This window comes from Pantherophis guttatus, chromosome 5 (genome assembly GCF_059756535.1).
Source record: "Pantherophis guttatus breed Tessera chromosome 5, ASM5975653v1, whole genome shotgun sequence".
NCBI classification, from domain to species: Eukaryota; Metazoa; Chordata; class Lepidosauria; order Squamata; family Colubridae; genus Pantherophis; species Pantherophis guttatus.
This window is the reverse complement of record NC_142067.1, coordinates 13,257,027-13,277,564: the sequence shown is the minus strand read 5'-3', so window position 1 is coordinate 13,277,564 and position 20,538 is coordinate 13,257,027. Positions and strand designations below refer to the sequence as shown.

The 20,538-nt window shown below is 42.7% G+C and overlaps 1 protein-coding gene, 1 long non-coding RNA gene and 3 other non-coding genes across 18 annotated transcripts in view; 4 read left to right on the top strand and 1 right to left on the bottom strand.

The window, feature by feature from the left end:
• The first annotated feature begins 126 nt into the window (after positions 1–126).
• On the top strand, positions 127–10,178 carry LOC148113284 (uncharacterized). Of its 2 annotated transcripts, none has more exons than XR_015734372.1 (7): positions 127–1,435; positions 3,875–3,960; positions 6,752–6,996; positions 7,104–7,182; positions 7,601–7,657; positions 9,261–9,343; positions 9,870–10,178. It is a non-coding gene; the product is annotated as an uncharacterized LOC148113284 (long non-coding RNA). The 2 variants fall into 2 exon arrangements; XR_015734373.1 differs by having other exon boundaries at positions 179–1,435; positions 9,264–9,343.
• LOC117664452 (small nucleolar RNA Z40) lies at positions 1,812–1,887 on the top strand. Its single transcript, XR_004591060.1, has one exon. It is a non-coding gene; the product is annotated as a small nucleolar RNA Z40 (small nucleolar RNA).
• Positions 5,116–5,251, top strand: LOC117664466 (small nucleolar RNA SNORA18). The gene has a single exon (XR_004591069.1). It is a non-coding gene; the product is annotated as a small nucleolar RNA SNORA18 (small nucleolar RNA).
• Positions 7,395–7,530, top strand: LOC117664462 (small nucleolar RNA SNORA18). Its single transcript, XR_004591067.2, has one exon. It is a non-coding gene; the product is annotated as a small nucleolar RNA SNORA18 (small nucleolar RNA).
• A 520-nt stretch (positions 10,179–10,698) lies between the features above and the next one.
• CEP295 (centrosomal protein 295) overlaps positions 10,699–20,538 on the bottom strand; it is a 54,700-nt gene continuing 44,860 nt past the window's right edge. For 8 of the 13 annotated variants that reach the window (XM_060686205.2, XM_087894600.1, XM_087894602.1 and 5 more), the window contains 8 exons: positions 20,227–20,371; positions 18,245–18,888; positions 16,933–17,058; positions 15,778–15,895; positions 13,821–14,021; positions 13,396–13,492; positions 12,375–12,474; positions 10,699–11,011 (listed from right to left, as the gene is read on the bottom strand). In XM_060686205.2, the coding sequence (XP_060542188.2) occupies positions 10,964–11,011; positions 12,375–12,474; positions 13,396–13,492; positions 13,821–14,021; positions 15,778–15,895; positions 16,933–17,058; positions 18,245–18,888; positions 20,227–20,371 (1,479 nt within the window). In that variant the 3' untranslated portion in view covers positions 10,699–10,963. The remainder of the gene's footprint in view (positions 11,012–12,374; positions 12,475–13,395; positions 13,493–13,820; positions 14,022–15,777; positions 15,896–16,932; positions 17,059–18,244; positions 18,889–20,226; positions 20,372–20,538) is intronic. The other 5 variants (XM_087894599.1, XM_087894601.1, XM_087894603.1 and 2 more) reach the window with 1 other exon arrangement.

Below are 20,538 nucleotides of genomic sequence, written 5' to 3'. Positions count from 1 at the left end.
GGGAAAATCACCAAAGAAAGACCAGCGGCCAATTAAAAGTAGTGGACCGGTCCTTCTACACTTCTGCGCATACTTCTCCATTAAGTTGTATCAGAGATCTTCAAACTTGCCAGCTTTAAGACTTGTGGACTTCAACTCCCAGAATTCTCCAGCCAGCTGGAGAATTCTGGAAATTGAAGTCCACAAGTCTTAAAGCTGCCATCAGGAACCCCAACATACCACATGGCTAAAGAATTGACTAAAAGGCTCACCGAGGGAAGCAAATTCTCCCAACCTACTCACTACAGTGCCTCCAAATAATCAAAAGACGTGATCGTAGGTGAAGACAAAACCACCTTCGTCATTTGATGCCGCAAGTTCTTTTTACATCCATAGATCCAAAATTAGCCAATGAACCGTGAAAGCGCTGACCTAACCAAATACACCAACATTGAAATAACCAGAAATGTGGACCTTGCCAAACTTTGCCTAACCCACGTACTTCTAGTTCGGCTGAACCCCGCGGGTTCACTGCTTTCCGAACTAATAGAGGTACCATAATATCGACCGTAGTCATATACATACAACCCAAAATATAAATTGGGTACATATTTATTTATTTATTTATTTTATTGAATTTCAATACCGCCCTACTCCCGAAGGACTCAGGGCGGTGCACAGCCATGAAATAAAACACGTAGATGACACCTTTATCATTATTTAAACGGGCCAAGTAGGGACCACGCAAAGCCCCCTTCAACAACATCTTCAAAGGATTAAAGTTCACTAGGGAAGGGTGTTGGGGGGGAAACCCTCTACTACCTTTCCTTGGATATCTTCATTCCAGATGGCAAATTAGAAATACACATCTGTTGTAAAAGCCACCACACCAACCAACAACAGACTTGTTAACCATCACATGACGTCACTGCAGCACGCAAACCGACCAAAGCCTTCCAAAATAGAACTAAACCAAAAGACTCAGCAGCCCCCAGAAGAAGAAAAAAACCAGAAATAATCTACAACATATATTGCAAAGGCCCATAACAGCCGCTCCGGATAAACAGACACAGAAGACTATCACATCATGTCTATAAATGCCAATTAGCAACTCAAGACATGAAAACTCCTCACCGTCAATAAACATCCAGATGAACGGAGATGAACACAAAGATTAACATTAGACCGACCATCAAGAAGCAAACAATACCCCAGTCAAGGGACTGACAAGCTAACAGCGATCCACCAAGGCCACTCCTACCAACTCTGATAAGGCAAGCCAGTCTAGTGTATAAAATGAGAACAAAGCCTACTCCCTACTAGAACTGATGCTATTACTTAGTTCGGTAATGAGATATCTGCAAGAAAAACAGCGAAGCCCAGAAAGCACCAAAGACTCCGCAATTCAACCCTGAGCTACAGATATTCTCTTCCATTGAGATCTATGGCTGATTTGGTAAGATATTGAAGTAATTTAATTCTGAAACCTAGCAGAAAGTTAGCTTTGGAATCTACTGGTTTATCCTAGAACAGGGGTCAGCAACCCGCAGCTCTGGAGTCGTGTGTGGCTCTTTCATCCCTCCTGCGGCTCCCTGTCGCTCAAAATATGCGTCACAACGGCCAATGTGCGATGTTTTATGGCCGCTTAGGAAATAGGCCCGGGAAGAGTTTTGTGGCTGCCGGTGTTTTCTTTTCTGTGGGAAACTGGTCCAAATGGCTTTCTTGAGTGTTTAAGGTTGCCGACCCCTATTCTAGAAGGGCTTTTAAAATTACAAATAACATCACGCCAAAGCCTGGCATGAAAATTGAGGTCGTTTTCATAAGACTGTTGGGATTGTCATGATGATTGGCAAGATGTTCAACTGCTCTGAAAAGAGAAAATGAATGTAACAGCCATTCTGAACAAAGTGACCGAAGTAGCCTTTTAACAATAGCTTGTTGACTTTCTGGGCGTTTGCTGTGTAGAAAATTTATTTTTATTTTTTTATTTTATTTCGAATTTATATACCGCACCTTGTCCCGAGAGACTCAGGGCGGTGTACAGCCAGCTAAAAACATACAATACAAACATTAAAAACAATTAAAAGGATATATATTAATTTGGCCCCAATTTAAAATGACAAACCAGTTAAAAATGTTTTTTAAAAAATGTTATGTTAAGCCAGCCCAGCTTGCTGGAAAAAGAAAGTTTTAAGGGCACGGCGGAAGGCACCGAGGTCTTAAATTCTCCTTATCTCTGGGGGCAGCTGATTCCAGAGGGTGGGTGCCCCCACAGAGAAGGCCCTCCCCCGGGGGGGTCACCAGCCTACATTGTTTGGCTGATGGCACCTCGAGGAGGCCCTCTCTGTGGGAGCGCACAGGTCGGTGGGAGGTCATCGGTAGCAGCAGGCGGTCTCGAAGATAACTAGGTCCTATGCCATGGAACGCTTTAAAGGCGGTGACCAACACCTTGAAGCGCACCCGGAAGACCACTGGGAGCCAGTGCAGCTCACGCAGGAGCGGTGTTATGTGGGAGCGCCAGGCAGCTCCCATAATTACCCACACGGCCGCATTCTGGACCAGTTGGAGCCTCCGGGTGCTCCTCAAGGGGAGCCCCATGTAGAGAGCGTTGCAGTAGTCCAGGCGTGAGGTGACGAGGGTATGAGTGACTGTGCACAGGGAATCCCGATAAAGAAAGGGCCGCAACTGGCGGATCAGGCGAATCTGACAAAAGGTCCCCCTGGCTACCGCTGTCAGATGTTCTTCTAAAGACAGCTGCGTATCCAGGAGGACACCCAGATTGCGCGCCCTCTCCGTGGAGGCCAAAGACTCGCCCCCGATAGTCAGTGATGGGGTCAAAATGACATTCCTTGGAATTTTATATTGCTGAACAAGTGATGAGATTACCAAGGGGGCATAATTGGTTCTCAATACAATGGGAAGCAATTGATGAACCCCCTGAAACTAGCGTGGGTGGACAATGGACTCCCTTATTGGCGATGACAGACATGGATAGAATGCAAACTCAAGAGAGATTTTTTTCCCCCCCTCAGGAATCAGATATTTTCTTTTACTGCCATTTTAGGTGAAATAAATGAAAGCTGTTATATATTTTCTTGAAAACAAGCTTAATCCAGCATTTCCTCTGTCATTTAAAAAGAACCAATTAGGAAGAGGACGATCAGGAGAAAAGGAAAATCCTGAATGTTTGAGTAGCGTAGCCTAGTCCAGTGATGGCTAACCTTTTTGCCATCGCGTGCCAGGAAGGGGTGGGGTGTTTGTGCTCGCATGCCCACACCCATAATTCTATGCACCCCGCCCCTGCGCATGCAATGCTCCCCCCGCCGGAAAAGTGTCGTTTTTGGCCTCCGGAGGACCTTCGGTTGGGGTGGAGGCCATTTTCACCCTCCCCAGACTCCTAGAAAAGCTCTGGAGCCTGGGGAGAGAGAAAAACGAGCCTTCCCCACCATCCCCCGAAGCCCTCCGGAGTCAGGAAACAGCCTGTTTCCCTACTTCTGGTAGGTCCAGAAGGCCCGAAAATCAGCTGAGCTTGCGTGCCCACCTATATGTGGCACACATGCCATAAGTTCACCATCACGGGTCTAGTCTTTTCTCCCCAGTTTAAGAACAGGAGAAAGCCTTATTAAAAGTTTGTTTCAATGGAATATATTTTCCCTGATGATTGGTCCCTAAAAAACTCAGAGCCGTTACTTAAATAAGGAGTCTGTGGTAAATAAAATTTTCTAGAAAAAAAATAGTTTGGCAGTGGGGTGGAGGGAGTGGAGCTGGTATATCTCAGCCCAGCTGAAACTTGCAAGGTAGTTGAAATTTCATAGCTGAAGTTTTCTATGACTAGGAAAAGAAGAACGCAACTGTGAGAGCCTTGCACACTTATTCATTGTATGTTTTTCTGCAGCTGCAAGTTGACAGCTGGTTTTCCCTGGTGAGCCCAACGCATAAGTGAACGGCAGCCGCTTCAGATGAAGAAACGGGCACGGCATGGTATGGAATCTCATTTCCTTTTCATCTTTCAAATTATGAGCACATTGAATGTTGTCTGGGTATTTATACACTTGCTAAGACATTCTTAGCTGATGAAATACTTGAGTTCAAGGTCTTTGGAGATTCTCAGTCATCCAGGTCGTGGTTGTCCCAAAGGTGCTTTTTTTCAAGAGGACTTTCTGGTTTTTCTTTGAAGACATTTCGCTTCTCATCCAAGAAGCTTCTTCAGCTCTGACTGGATGGTGTCAGAGCTGAAGAAGCTTCTGGGGTGTTAAGGATATTGTTGTTGTGTTACCAACCAGCAGAGTGTAGAGCACAGAGAAACGTTGCTGAGAGCAATGAATAAGAGATGTGCAAACTGTTTATCAAAAGCTTACTTTATAGTGAAAAAACAATCTCATAGTCTTTAAATCAATCCAAGTCTTTGCCAGTTAAATCAGTCCAGTGATACAAAAATCTTCTTACCACACAAACAGTAGTTGGTTAGAATAACAAACTCACTCTGGTTCACAAACTACGATGGTAGCAGATCCATCCAACGATGATAGCACAATGATAGCAACTCCACACACTATGGTAGCTTATCATCAACTGAATACTTCACAGTACCTTTCTTAAGTACGTTTACAACTAGTGATTATCTAATTACAGCACACAATGAATCAGCAGTAAAATTTTAAAGTCAAACAATACATATTCATATTAAAGTCACAGAACACATATATTGCCTGGACAACTTGTTAGGCTCAAACCATATCCTAACATGGGGTGAGAAGCGAAACGTCTTCAAAGAAAAACAGGAAACTCCGGTTGCCTCTTGAAAAAGAACCTTTGGGACTCTGACTGGTCCAGGTGAGGATTGGAAGGGTTTATATTTCTTGCAGACAGCTGGTCATTTGCATCCTTTTAGAGTCATTGAGGCCACTTTGGGAGGTTTATTTGTGTCCTCAGGGTTCCCTGAGTGGTGCAAATGGGTGTGGGAGCCTTCTTGGAACTGTTGAAAGGGCTGTGTTGTAGACTGGAAATAGATGATGTTGAGTTGGGGGTGATAAAATGTATGAAGTCCTTGTGTCATCGATATCTGACTCTGATAAAATGGAGTCCCAAAATGGTAGCTAGAACCTCGTCTAGATATAACAATATTGAAAAACCAATATTGAGGTCTATCCCGATGGAGCCTAACTATAGGTTCTTTATCGTTGGAAACGCCTCATAAAGTGACCGACTTGTGATTTCGTTTTACCCTTCAATCTCTGCAGTTTGATGGGTGCAGTAAAATTGCAAGACAATTAGGATCTTAGGAGAGTCCCAGGATTCCTCCTAAAGAACGGCCATCAAGAAATGCTTTCTCCCTCTGCAGGTGGGCGGGCGGAACATCTGTGGTGCTGACCCTTCTGAAAAGGTGTCAGTGAAATTGGATTGGATTGGGGTCTTTTAAACACTATATAGTGTCAGACCGCGGTGTCTCAGAGACTAAGACGCTGAGCTTGTCAATCGAAAGATTGAAATCCCTAGTGCCGCATAACGGGGTGAGCACCCGTTTCTTGTTCCAGCTTCTGCCAACCGAGCAGTTCGAAACATGTAAAATATTCAAGTAGAAGAATAGGGACCACCTTTGGTGGGAAGATAACAACGTTCCGTGTGCCTTTGGCATTTAGTCATGCCAGTCACATGACCATGGAGACATCTTTGAACAGCGCTGGCTCTTCGGCTTTGAAACAGAGATGAGCACTGCCCCCTAGAGTCAGGAACGACTAGCACATAGCCTTTACTTTTACCTTATAGCAGGGTGGATTTGATTTAAATCGAGTTGATTTAAATCACAATTTAAATCATGATTTAAATCACTAGTAAAAAGGCTTGATTTAAATCAACTCGATTTAAATCATAATTTTTAAAGAGCAACTGTCATCTCTGCTACTCCTTTGACCCGCTGTTGACTCACCGATAGTCCCAGTGTTGCAGAATATACAGCCTCATGCTACATAACTAAGCTCCATTTCATGCTGAATAAACTAAATTGTTTATGTATCTTAAATAGAAAACTATCTTACGATAGATTTTTACCCCAAAAGTTTTTTATTAAAATAAATTCGATAAAAATCAAAAAAATCCGATTTAAATCAAAAAAATCTGATTTTTTTAAAAAAAATTTTTAAAAAATCATTGATTTTTATCCACCCTGCCTTATAGTGTCAGACACTAAGAGTAACTAAATATTACTGATCTCTGCTGCTTGCCAGCTTTCCTCGCTTGCCAGCCTTCACCGCTCACTTAATTTTTGGCAAGTTGCTCTGTCCAGGGACTGTGTGACACACACACACCCTCCTCCCACCCATGCTCTTGACAGCGAGAGCGATCAACCCATGGAACAGAAGTTGCCTTCAGAAGTTGTGGGAGCTTCATCACTGAAGGCTTTCAAGAAGAAACTGAACTGCCCTCTGTCAGAAATGGTGAAGGGTCTCCTGTTTAGGCGGGGGTTGGACTACATATACCGACAAAACGGACCTGTTAATCTGGTAAAATAAGGAAAGGGAGGAATGAGCCCAGTAGTAGACCCAGAGTTGGAAGGGACTGTGGTGGTGTTTTAGTTCAACCTCCTGTTCAGGCAGGAAACCCTATACCATTTCAGACAATTTTTGTATGTGTACATTACAAATTGTTCACAGCAATGGGTGAAAAGACTACATTGTTAGGTGAAAACAGAGATCCCTTTCCGTTACCTGTAGTCCTCAACCTACAACCACAATCGAGTCCAAAGTACAGTATTGTTTTATTTCTTTTGCAATAGTAGCCTTTAACAGGATGAACAGGCAACAAGAGTTTGACCACTTTTTTCAGCAAGAAAACAAGATTGGAGCCAGATACAACAGAATTGGCCTTGGATGATCCGAAACCCTAATAAGTACCACCAGAAGCACCACCACTTGAACTTGGAGAAAACAGCAAGTCAATTATTGATGACTCCGAAATTGAAAATAATCTTCCTGACTGCTAGAAATACCTTAAAGACAAATAACACTTTTATTTTCTCATGTAAGTATTTGTGTATCTCTTATTGTTTTGTGTACTTCTTTTATTCTTATTTAAGTATTAAATGCACGAAATAATAAACTACCTTTTGGTATATCTTCTTTTTGTAGGTCATTAGGGCAAAGAAGTGACATCGAATTGGCCACTCCCACCCAGGCACATGACCACCCAGCCACGCCCACAAAACGGGTAATAACATTTTTTGAATTCCCATCACTGGTGTGGGAGCCTTCTTGGAACTGTTGAAAGGGCTGTGTTGTAGACTGGAAAAATAGATGATGTTGAGTTGGAGGTGATAAAATGTATGAAGTCCTTACGTCATCGATATCTGACTCTGATAAAACGGAGTCCCAAAATGGTAGCTAGAACCTGTCTAGATATAACAATATTGAAAAACCAATATTGAGGTCTATCCCGATGGAGCCTAACTGTAGGTTCTTTATCGTTGGAAACGCCTCATAAAGTGACCGACTTGTGATTTCGTTTTACCCATCAATCTCTGCAGTTTGATGGGTGCAGTAAAATTGCAAGACAATTAAGATCTTAGGACGGTCCCAGGATTCCTCCTAAAGAACGGCCATCAAAGAAATGCTTTCTCCCTCTGCAGGTTGGGGGAACGGGACATCCATGGTGCTGACCCGCCTGAAAAGGTATCAGTAAATAGGTAATGTGACCAATTTTGCCTCATTTAGTTTTGATTGTAGCCTTCAGAGCCTTAATGGCGCATAATCCCACCTTCGGCCTGAAATTTGCATTGCTTAAAACACTTCAAGATGATGAAATAACATAAAACAAGAGACCTTAATTTCCTTGAAGAAAATACGATTGGACCGTCCTAAATTCTGGGAAGAGACCACAAGGATGGAGAAGATGAAAACATATTCTTGTGTTATATTTCAAATATCTTAAATGGATAATAGTAGGACCTTGCTCTCAGTTTTCACATTGAAGCTGGCAAGTGAAAATCCACCGCTCAATCCTGAAATAAATACACCTTTATTTTAGATTGTAATATCTTACAGGTAGCCCTTGATGAATGACTGCTAATAGCCCATCATGGTTGTAAGTCATGACAGTCATAAATCAGATCACTCGTCTGTCCAGCCTGACAGCCACGAGGTGGTACAGTGGTTAGAGTGCAGTACTGCAGGCTACTTCTGCTGACTGTCGGCTGACTGCAATTTGGCAGATTGAATCTCACCAGGCTCAAGGTTGACTCAGTCTTCCATCCTTCCGAGGTCGATAAAATGAGGACCCAGATCTGCAAACCGCTTAGAGAGGGCTGTAAAAAGCACTATGAAGCGGTATATAAGTCTAAGAGCTATTGCTATTTTACAACTTTTTTGTGGTGTAGGTTAAGCAAACACAGCAGTCCTAAAGTGGCCACTACAGTCATTAAGCAAACTTAACGGTTTGACTGGTTTTGTCGAAAATGCTGACTTTTGGCAAAACCATCATAAAACGGTCATCTGACTGCAGGGCACTGGAGACAGCTATAAATGTGGGCCTATTGTCGAGTGCCTAACAAGTGGTCATAAGGCGAGGATTATCCGTAGAGGTAGTCTTAACAACAGTTCATTTAGTGACCGTTCAAAGTTACAACGGCATTGAAAAAAGTGAGTTATGACCATTTTTCAGTGTTTCTGTAACCTTCCCATGATCACGTGATCAGAATTGAGATGCTTGGCAACCGATTCCTACTTACGGACATTGCTGTGTCCCAGGGTCATGTGGTCACATTTTGCGACCTTCAGATAAGCACAGTCAAAGGGGAAGCCAGGTTCACTTAACAACCGGGTTACTAACTTATCCACTGCAGTGATTCTCTTAACAACTATGGCAAGAAAGGCCTTGAAATGGGGCAAGACTCACTTAACAAACATCTCAGCGACAGAAAATTTGGGCTCAATTGCAATCGTAAGTCGAGGACTACCTAGTACTTGGTCTCTACCAAGGCTGCTAGAAAATCTTATTTCTGGTATGCTGTGGACGTGACCGCAAAGTAACTCCTCTAGATTTTTTACATTGCTGCCATGGTAGCAACGAAATCTGGTGGAAACATTAAGAGAAAAATAATAATTGAGGCCTGGAATCTAAAAGCTGCAAACTGAAGAATGTCTGTCACTTTCTATGTCTTCTTCCCTTGCATCTCAGCTCTCATCTGAAACAGCTTAATGTGTTTTTATCTGAAACAGCTTAATAACTCAGAACTTTAGAATCAATTTTCCATAACTTTAATGCTTAACCATGTTTCACCCTGTTTCCAGCAGGGAGCCTTTATCGAAATAACCCCCAAGGAAATCTCCGTGGGAGTCTGCAAAGTTGGCTGAAAGTGGACTTCGAGCCAAAGGTAAAAAAAATGGAAGGCCGTGGAGAAGATGCTGCGCAGAAGGTCACTTCAAAGAGGGTTGCGTTGCTGATGAACAGGCAGCTCTTAACGCGGCGACCTTAGATGGAAAATCCTCAGTAGGATATCAAGGGGGTACCTGGAGCGCTCTGTGATTTGTACAAGAGGAGACATTGAGTCAAAAGCAGGTGGAAGACTCCCTTGTGTGGCAATTGGGATGAATGACTAGATCAGGGGTCTCCAAACTTGGCAGCTTTAAGACTTGTGGACTTCAACTCCCAGAATTCTCCAGCCAGCATAGCTGGGAGTTGAAGTCCACAAGTCTTAAAGCTGCCAAGTTTGGAGACTCCTGGACTAGATGGAAGGTTGTTCATTGGGGGATGAGATTAGAAAAAAGTGTTACAAATTTCAATCGCTATTTAGAAGAAGTGTCCTCCATGGGGCTGTAGTAAGCAGCTAAGCCAGCTTTCTAAACCTCCATTGAGGGCTGGTGGGTTGACCTTATGAGTATACTTTGCTTCCGTTTCAGGTTGCTGGCTCTTGGAAGAATGCCAAAGGGAAGACATGGAACAGAATGGTCTCTGCCAACAAATATTTGGGCATTAAGTTAATGCTTGAAAAATTGTGGAATCCGCTGATTAACTTAGAAAACTGTGAGATGTGTTTCTTGTAAGAAGCTGTATTCTTGTGTGCTTCTAATTGTTAAGCAGATATTTGTTTGAATAATCTAGTTCTCTCTCAAGACAGCATTTGCAGTTTTGCTGTACTGTGGTTAATAATGGTTTACTTAATAAAAAGACTGGGCATTAGTCCCACAACCTGTGAAGTCTTGTTTCATGATTGTGTATCCTCTGAATCTTTTTTTACATCTCAGACTTGGACTGGTACTGCTCATTAATGCAACATTAGACTGGTTAAGAAAAATCACAGATTGTGTTCAGGGATTTTCTCTTAGTGGCAGCTGAAATTTCCAAGGTACCTACTGTGTTTTCCAGAAAATAAGACTGGGTCTTATATTAATTTTTGTTCAAAAAAGACGCATTAGGGTTTATTTTCTGGTTAGGGCTTATTTGGGGGGAAATACGGTACTAAATGCATCCATCTGGCTGACAATCTTAACGGGCTTATTTTGGGGGTAGGGCTTATATTACGAGCAACCTGAAAATCATGCTAGGACTTAATTTCCGGTTGGGTCTTATTTTCGAGGAAACAGGGTAGCTATTAATATTACAATATAACTTTCTGTTCTCAATCTTCTGGGTCCTTTGGCAGGAGGCTGAGAATAAATCTCCCTTCCCCATACTGCTGACGGCACAAATTTTTAAAGGCAAGAGGAAAGGAACGGGGCTTTTGAATAACTTGTCAATCTACATTTTTTCAAATATTTTATTATAAATAGGTAAAATAGTACAAAAAGCAAACTCGTGACATTTGAAAATAAAAATCTTTTGAGTTGAAAAGCCATAATTGGAGACAACAATGGTCTATACACAGCATTGGGCATTTTGCAAATATATCCATACCAAATGTAAATTATCTCAAATTCTGCCACATAATTTATTGCAGAGATCTCAAATATAATGCTGATAAATTATCCTCCATTGGTGGGACGTCTGTAAAATACTAGGTTTTCAAATTGATTTTTCTGGCTCGTAGTTTTTCCAATGTTTTCTGTAAGGAAATGGGAAAGAAAATAATCTAAACAATGAATAAATGGCAGAAGTATAATAGCAATAGCACCAGTGGTGGGATTCAGCCAGTTCGCACCACTTCGGGAGAACCGGTTGTTAACTTTCTGAGCAGTTTGGCAAACTGGTTGTTGGAAGAAATCATTAGGGCAGAGAACCGGTTGTTAAATTACTTGAATCCCACCACTGAATAACACTTAGAAGTTTAAAAGTGACTGAAATGTGGCACAGGTGGTTTCTGACATAAAAATATACTCCTGGACAGCTACAATGGTTTGGAGGATATTGCCCATTTTACCTGCTCTGCTTTTAAATAACCAGTAGCCTTTGATTAATGAAAACTGGCACTGGAACTGCTAAGCAATTGAGTTTCTAAAGTGCAGTGACATGATCACATCAGTGGTGGGTTGCTACCGGTTCACCCCGGATTGGGCGAACTGGTGGCAGTGGCAGTGGTGGGTGGGCGGAGCCTTTGTGCATGCGCAGAAGCAGTGAGTGCGCAAGCGCCCCTGAGCGAACCAGTAGCGACAGGTTTTGAAACCCGATCCTGGATCACATCACTTAACAATGGCGATCTCAGCAGTTCTCATTGCTGTCGTTAGAAAAGCCACATTGCTAAGCAAGAACCTCATGTGACTGTGACTTCTAACTTCCTGCTGGCTTCCCACAAGCTGTCAGTAGGGAAGCCAGTTGGAAGTGGCTCCGAAGGAGACTGGAAGGTAGGGTAAGTATTTTGAGTTGAAGCAGAAAGTGCTGTGGCAATTGCATGCGGGCTGGGGCGTAGTTACTGGTGGTGTGAGAGTGGAGTATGAGATCCCTGGAATTTTGTATTCCAGGGCTCAGGAGGAAAAGTGCCAGAAGCAACTTGCAAGCTTCTCTGCAGGCTTCCCCACTGCCTTTGCTTGTGGGAAATGGGCAGGGAAAGTTGCAAATGGTAATCCTTAAGGTGTGGTGACTGGAACTTTTGAGAACTGGGTACCACTTGTCCAGCCCCATTGTTCACTGGGGTCTAACGCATTCTATCATTTACACTGATATCTTTCATGAACTACTCACATGGAACGACATAACAGCTGTTGGGACACAATAATAGTTGGGACACAATAAGGAACAACATGGTATTAAAATGATTTTACTTCTGACACTTCCTGCCAGCCACATTTAAATTTTTGAATTGCAAGCAGGATGAATTCTTCTCGTGCTAAATACGGTTTAAGTCAATGCCTAAACTCAGTCAATTTGATTCACAATTAAAAGAACCAAATACAACCAGCAAAACAAGAAGTGTGTTTTTTTTTAAATTAGATCCTGAGATGGAATATTACAGTGTGTTGCAGATGTTTTACCTTTTGAAATTCTTTTGCTCTTTCCCTGTTCTTGGCGTAATTTTCTTTTCTGTCTTTCTCTTCCTTTCTGTTTTTCACTTCTGCCAGATTATTATACAGTCTGCCAAAAAAAAAAGTTGTTCCAGTTACCATTAAATTATTCAAAAAGGCAAAAGTAGTGTTTAGGGGACATTTCCAATCTCAAGTCAAGACATCAGCAGAAATAGTAATTCTAGACCTAAGAGCCAGATTTCCCCGTAGAAACACATGGGGACCAACCCTCTCCAATTGTTTCTACCTGTTGTACCCAATCTGGCAGGAAGGGCATTTTCCAAGCACTCAGCTGGTGTGATCCAAGAGACCCTTTTCTGCTGCCTCACCTGCATCTTGGTGCATCATCCCCCCTAAGAGTACATTGGCATCATCGTTGGGCTTTTGTAAGGCCTTGAAAATTTGCCTTTTTGCCAAGTGTGTGGGGCCCTGGATGTATATAGCAATAGCACTTAGACTTATATACCGCTTTACAGTGCTTTACAGCCCTCTCTAAGCAGTTTACAGAGCCAGCCTATTGCCCCCAACAATCCAGCTCCTCATTTTACCCACCTCAGAAGGATGGAAGGCTGAGTCAACCACTGGCAGTTGATCAGCAGAAGTAGCCTGCAATACTGCACTCTAACCACTGCGCCACCGCGGCTCTAAACTTGGATATAGAACTCATCTGGCTGGCTGACTGATCAAATTATGGCTTGTGCTTTATTTTTAATTTGCTTTTTTATGCTGTGTATTTCATGTTTTACTGTAGGCTGTGTAGAACAAAATAAAAATGAGATGGGCAACCGTGTAAACCAAATCAATATACAACACGTGTTGATGTGACACCTTTATAAGCTGCAACCGATTGCCAGTATGCTTCAGGGGCAATTCAAAGTACCGATTATGGCCTGCAAAGCCAAAATCAAAGGCAGTTCTCTGGAGAAAATGACACGGCTTGTTAAAAAGTAGATTGGTTTAATTTCTCTGAAGTTGAGGGAAGGTACAATACCTTGAAGTCCGTTGCTGCATTTGGGCCGCGGCCACTTTCCTGTCAAGTGAAAGGCACTTTTTTTCTTCCCCTTTCTTCAAAAGATTGACAGCTGCCCCTTGAATCCAAGCAGGACAAACACACAACAGGACTTAAATTAGAAAAATCTTTCAGGACAGGAAAGAGGTAAAAGCAATTCCTCCCAATGTTCGCATAAAACAGGCAGAACTACCGAAATACTTGGGGGGGGGGGTTGTTGCCCATGTTACTCCTGCACACACCCACTCTCCTCACAATGTTTACAAATCACAACATTCCCAAATTAATTTTAAGCGATTTATTATTTGGATGATGATAGCAAAGGCCGCAAGCTTTGGTTTCTTCTAAACGACTGTTCACATTTCACACTCCTCTCCCTCAATTTATACTTGTTTACTGACAATTACCAAGAGGTGCCTGGTTTACTTTTCGTTTATGGAGTTGTGGTTTTTTCAGTGGTAATTCCTTAGACTGGGTCTTTTCAGAGCTCTGCTCCCGGTTTTTTACTTTCTCCACCCTTTTCAAAGATCTCTCAATGAAATCTTTCTTCTGCTTCAAAAACGATTCTTGCAGGCTGCCGTGGACAGGTGCAAGCTCTGACAATATAACTGTGGGGAGGGGGGAAAAAAAGATGCATTTTGAGAAATGGGAACCGTGATTTTCAACAGCCTCAGCCCCAGCCCCACATGGCACGGTTATGTTCAAAAATATATATATAACACTGAGCAAACAATAAGTTTGAGGGCAAGAAACATTTTCGAAATGCAGAAGACTTACAGAGCATAACCATTTAACATACGGAAAATAAGGGACAATGACCAGACGCCTCATCAGTAATGGCTAATGGGTGTACAAATGTTTAAATGCAAATATTTGGGGCCTGAAAGAGTTGTGTGAACATAAAACAGTTCGTTTAACCACAGCAGAAGTGTTCCAACCCCAAATCTGTACTCTTTCATGCTTGGAACATTTCTAGCACAGCTTTTGAGTTCAAAGCCTTTTGCATACTAGTAAGGGCCAAATCCTGCAAGCATTATAGTCAGGCCTTTGATTGAACCCACAAAAGCACACTCTGAATCCAAAAGCATGCAAGTATAATTAAGTCAGTCTATTAAATGTGCTTGGTGCATTCTTCCTTTACTGGTGTGGCATAAAAAGGCAGGGATTCAATGAGGTCTGATACAGGGGTGGTTAATAAAATATTTTTTAGAAGAGAATGAATAATGCCATTTTACTAAAATTCCTTTTTTGGGGGGTCTATACAAGAAGGGATGCGGTGGCTCAGTGGCTATGACGCTGAGCTTGTTGATCGAAAGATCGGCAGTTCAGCGATTTGAATCCCGAGTGCCGCATAATGGGGTGAGCTCCTGTTACTTGTCCCAGCTTCTGCCAACCTAGCAGTTCGAAAGCAGGTAAAAAATGCAAGTAGAAAAATAGGGACCACCTTTGGTGGGAAGGTGACAGCATTCCGTGCGGCTTTGGCGTTTAGTCATGCCGGCCACATGACCACGGAGATGTCTTCGGACAGTGGTGGCTCTTCGGCTTTGAAGCGGAGATGAGCACCGCCCCCTAGAGTCGGGAACGACTAGCACATATGTGCGAGGGGAACCTTTATAAGATTGCAGACAATGACACCGCTTCCTCAGAGAACCTTTCTTCTATATAAGCTGATTTAATAGCTAGCCATCAACCATCCTAATTAACAACTAAAAGCTACACACAACTAGGCACCATATAAATACAACATGTAGAAGAGCCCAGTGTGCACATTCTGGAGAGAGAGAAGTTCCCTGAAGATGGGCTCCAGCATGAGCCCAAAAGCTTGGAAGAATAAACCTTCAGTCTTGGCGAGGGATTCAGGTTGGACGGCTAGTCGTCAACAGTAGTTCATTTAGTGACCATTCACAGTTACAATGGAAATGAAAAGTGACTTATCATTTTTCGCACTTTATGACCATTGCGGCATTTCCTATGGTCACGTCATTTACATTCAGATGCTTGACAACTGATTCATATTTATGACGGTTGCTGTGTCCTGGGATCATGTGATCATCTTTTGCGACCTTCGGACAAGCAAAGTCAATGGGGAAGCCAGATTGACATAAGAACCATGTTAACCATGCTAATTTGACAGCTGCAATGGTTCACTTAACAAATGTGGCAAGGAAAGTCATAGAATGGGGCAAAACTCACTTAACAGATTTCTTACCTAGCAACATAATTCTGACCTCAATTGTCATTAAGTCGAGGACTGTCTGTATTATCTGTCTGGGTATTACAGTTTTTAATTCAAGCTGCTATGATCTCTGAATATCAAGAGGCTCTGATTTACATTCATACATTTGCAATGTACCGCTTACATACCACCTCTTGGCTGGTAGTTTATATCTGGATCATTTTGGGGGCTTGGAGTTACTGGTGGGTAATCCATCTGAGTGAGAAATTCATCCATTTCTGGGTTCAATGGGAAAAATCCTCTGCTCTGTCAAAAAAAAAACACGTAAATACAGTAAGTAAGGTGTTGTTGGCATAGTAAGGGTTGATGCACTGAAAAGAACAAAATCACTAAAAAAGAGGCATACGCACCAAGAGCCTTGGTAGTACAGTGGTTTAAGGCACCCTGTTATTAAGCTGGTTATTAAAACCAGCTGCCTGCAATTACTGCAGGTTCGAATCTCGCCAAGGCTCAAGGTTGACTCAGCCTTCCATCCTTTCTAAGGTAGGTAAATTGAGGACCCAGTTGTGGGGGCAATAAGCTGACTTTGTATAAAATATACAAAAGTATGAAGGCTATTGCTTAACGCATTGTAAGCCGCCCTGAGTCTCCGGAGAAGGGCGGCATATAAATCAAATTTAAAAAAATAAATAAAGAATAGCTGAAGTTAAAAAAAAAAAGCACTTTTTAACTGGAATAGATTGGCCTTAATTACAGGTAGTCCTCAGCTTATGTCCATTTGTTCAATGATGGTTCAGCGATGAAAAAATGGATATACAACTGGTCCCTGAAGTCTCAGCCATTGCAACACCCTCACATGATCACGATCCAGTCAACTTGGGCGCCTGGCTTATTATTACGTTGCAGGGAGCCATAGTCATATGAAGCTCCTTGGGATTTTCCACAAGCAAAGTCAAAGCTGGGAGGGATGGTTATAAATCATTCCTGCCTGTTGCAGCGCAGCTGCCTGCAAAGCTTGTACTGGGTCTCCCAAGCGCTCTCTAGCCTTCCTCAACTCAAGCAGTGCATCTTAAGGTTTCAACAGCAATCAGGATTGCCGTCGCTAAGAGATGTGATCACGTGATGTTGCATTTTCCTTAGTGGCAGCAATCCTGGCCTCAATTGTTATTGTAACCAGTTTCTCAACTATTATCTTATTAAGCAGCCAAATGGCCTGCAAATTCAAAGCACTCTATTCTTTAATACTTCCACCATGCCTCATCTTTTGTAAATTCGTAAATTCATCTGGCCAAATCAAAATGTGTCTATTATCGCTCCGCGTACACCCCACTCCACGTTTTTACCTGGGGACGGTCCTTAACTTCCAAATGATCACCGGGTACAAGCTCTGATTCTGCAGTGCTGATGTCATTAGAGCTTACTAGTGTCAGGTCCGGTTCTTCCATGATGCCTCTTCCTGTAAGGGTCTCCTAAGAAATTAATTATAGGAAACAGTAAATACCGTGTTTTTCGGATTATAAGAAGCACCTTCCCCCCCCCAAAAGGGAGTGAAAATTTAGGTGTAACTTATACACGGACTGTAGCCCCGCCCACCCACTGGCCCCCACTCTTTGGCCTCTGCCTCCCAGCAATTTACCTCCTTACAGCAAGCAGCAAGAAAAAACAGCCCATTTCAGCTTCAGCACAGCCTAATTAGCAAAAGTTGATTGTCCATTGGATTGGCCTCCCGACTCTCAGCTGTTTCAGGCTGCAGGGATTGCCATTGCCTATTGCTGCGCGGACCTCTGCTGCTTGCTGCAAGGAGGTAAATTGCTGGGAGCAGATTTTTTTTTTCTTGTGCTAATCAAGCTATGCTGAAAACGAAAATGAAAGTAAAGTAGGCTATTTGCTGTTTGCTGCAAGAAGGCAAAATTGCTGGGAGGCTTTTCCTCACCAAAAAAGGTAGGTGCATCTTATAGTCCGGAGCGTCTTATAATCCGAAAAATTCAGTAATCAGAATTTCTGCATTTGTTCAAGAACTGCATCATTCTATCCCAAACCTTTAGGACAGGGGTCTCCAAACTTGGCAGTTTTTAGCCATGCTGGCTGGGGGTTCTGGAATTTGAAATCCATAAGTCTTAAAATTGTCAAGTTGTGAGACCCTTGCTTTAGGGCAAAAGGTCCTATCATGAGCCATACCACAAAAAGAGCTAAGATGATGGAATAGGACCGTCACCTTGGCAATACCCCATTATGGACCTTCCTCTTAGGGAAATCAGAATATTCTGACCTTATTTAGCCTACGTCTATTAATTTGTTGTTCTTTCTTCTGGCATTTGAGCAATTGTGAATTAAACGGTGTTATTTTTATACCTTTGTGTACCACTATACCCCTTTATGCTTTAATTAGGCAAAATGGCTTTTGTTATCAGAAAAACAATGCATTTAATGTCTCCTCCATTTTCACTGGCAGAGGGTTGCAGGAGGCTGTGGCAGCTGAAAACGGAGCTCGGGAGCCTGTTTTTGCTGGCAGAAGCACTGCGGGCCAGTCCTTTGCTACCGGGGCAGCCCTGCGGGCCAGATCTAGGCACCCCGGGGGCCGAATCCAGCCCCCAGGCCTTGAGTTTGACACCCCTGATTTAAACCACTTCCATCTCAGATCTCTTTAAGTCTTACCCAAACAGGGACACTGTACTGTGACAAACGGGAATCTGAGCTTTTAGCCTGGATGGCATCCATATTTAGTTGTGGAAACATGGCGGGCTGACTGATATTTTCCTCAGCAGAATTCTGAAAGGGACTGCCAGAGTTCATTTCTTGAGGCCAACCCAGAAGAACTTTTGCTTTTGGAAAACTCTGCTCTTGCGTGGAATTTAAAGCATATTGTGCAACGTCAGTTTCTATCAATCTGTTCCTGGTCCCCGTTTCATTGGTTTTGTTGAACGACATTGTGGCTAGTTCAACGAAGCAGAGGCTCTCTGTCGTTGAGCTCCTGTCCTCTTTTGACGATTCTGTCCTCTCGTGAGTACTTTTCTTTGGGCCAAAACTCGGAATGATCTCGTACGTGGAGGTCTGATCTTCAACCGGAGTAAGGCTGCGAAAATTTTCAACGGACGAACAGAAATAACGAAAGTCGCTGTCATCCTGCAGGTCCTCGCGTGATCCAGTCTCAGGTGTCTCAGGGTCCTCAACGCAGTCCCTGTTTAGCTCAAGGTTTTCTTCAGGGTTGAAACTAAAGGCTCCGGATCTACCAAAACTATTGTGCAAGTTACTTTCCAGGGACAGCGATTCAGACAATTCTTCAGCAACGAGTTGAACAGCTGCGAAGTGGCAGAAAACTGTTGTTAGGGGAAGTTAAGTACGCATAAATTCAGAATGTAACTAAAGTTTTAGACGACCAAAGCAGAGGAAGGAGCAATTATTATTCATATTAAAAAATAAATAACGTAGCCTTCCACCAGGTCTGACCATCTGCTCATCTAAAGCCAGATGGCTGCTTCATTCAACATTCTCAAGCAAAGGCCTTACCAGAATCTTCAAGATCTGAGAGACTGAAAAAAGAAAATAAATCACTCTCTACTACCATGTTTCCCCAAACATAAGACCCAACCAGAAAATAAGCCCTAGCATGATTTTTCAGGATGCTCATAATTTAAGCCCTACCCCAGAAATAAGCCCCAGTTAAGATCATCAACCGGACGCATTTAGTACTGTATTTCCCCCAAAATAAGACCTAACCAGAAAATAAGTTCTAATGAGTTTTTTGAAGCAAAAATTAATATAAGACCTGGTCTTATTTTCGGGGAAACATGGTACTAAGCTATAATTCCTCACCGAAAAATATTTTTTTCCTAAGGCATAGAATCTGATTAATCAAATCATGATGATTATTTCTCAATAAGGTAAAGGTCTCCCTGTCTGGTCATGTCTGACCCTAATGGGGGTGGTGGTGGTGCTCATCTCCGTTTCTTAGCCAAGGGAGCCAATGTTGTCGGGTGGTCATGTGGCCAGCAGGACTATATGCTGAGGCTCATCTAACGCTGTTACCTTCCCACCGAAGTGGTACCTATTTATCTACTCACATTTGCATGCTTTTGAACTGCTAGGTTGGCAGGAGCTGGGGCAAGGAACGGGAGCTCACCCTGTTGCGCAGAGCTCGGGTTTTGAAGAACCCAGGCTGTCATCTTTCCAGCTCACAAACTCAGCATCTTTAATGCCAGATGCAAATGTCATGGAAACCATGAGATGCAAACAAAACAATCAGCACAGCTGGTAATTGGTTTGTCATCAAATGTTTCTTCTATATCTTGCTTAGCAATATAATATTGTTCTATTGTTACAAAATGTTTTTAAGATTTTAATTTAATATATTGTATGTCTCTGAGGTGAGCCGCCCAGTCGTTTGCTGAGATGGGTGGCTATAGAAATTGAGTGAGTGAGTGAATGAATGAACGAATGAATGAATATCTTTACTGGGGAAAATCTGCTGGTGAAAATCAGAGAAGCATGAATCAAACTGAACCTTTGGAACCTAAACTTGAAAGTTTAATAGACATAGGTCAGCACGTATTCAAATATTCTCCCATTTGTTAATACAGGAAATTATTACTTTTAAAAACATTTTCCCGACTACAAAGACCAAGTGAGTAAACAATTACCTTGCCTTAGCTGATTTATCCTTTCATCACTCTGTTCCTTTAGCTGAGAATTGCTTAGGTTTCCTCTGCTAAGGAATAAAGTACTGTTCCTTCCCTCTTCTATGGTAGAAGATGTTAAATCTTGACTCTTAGATAAATCTGAAACCTACAGAATGAAAATGCATGACGGGTGAATCAAGGGGTAGCCAGAGGAGGTGTTCAGCCAGTTCGGGCGAACCGGTAGCGGCGACTGTGGCTGGGCCTGCCCATTCGCCCGGATGTAATGCTGTTCTATTTAGCCAAATTTTTGAGGCTTGGCGCATGCGTGGAAGG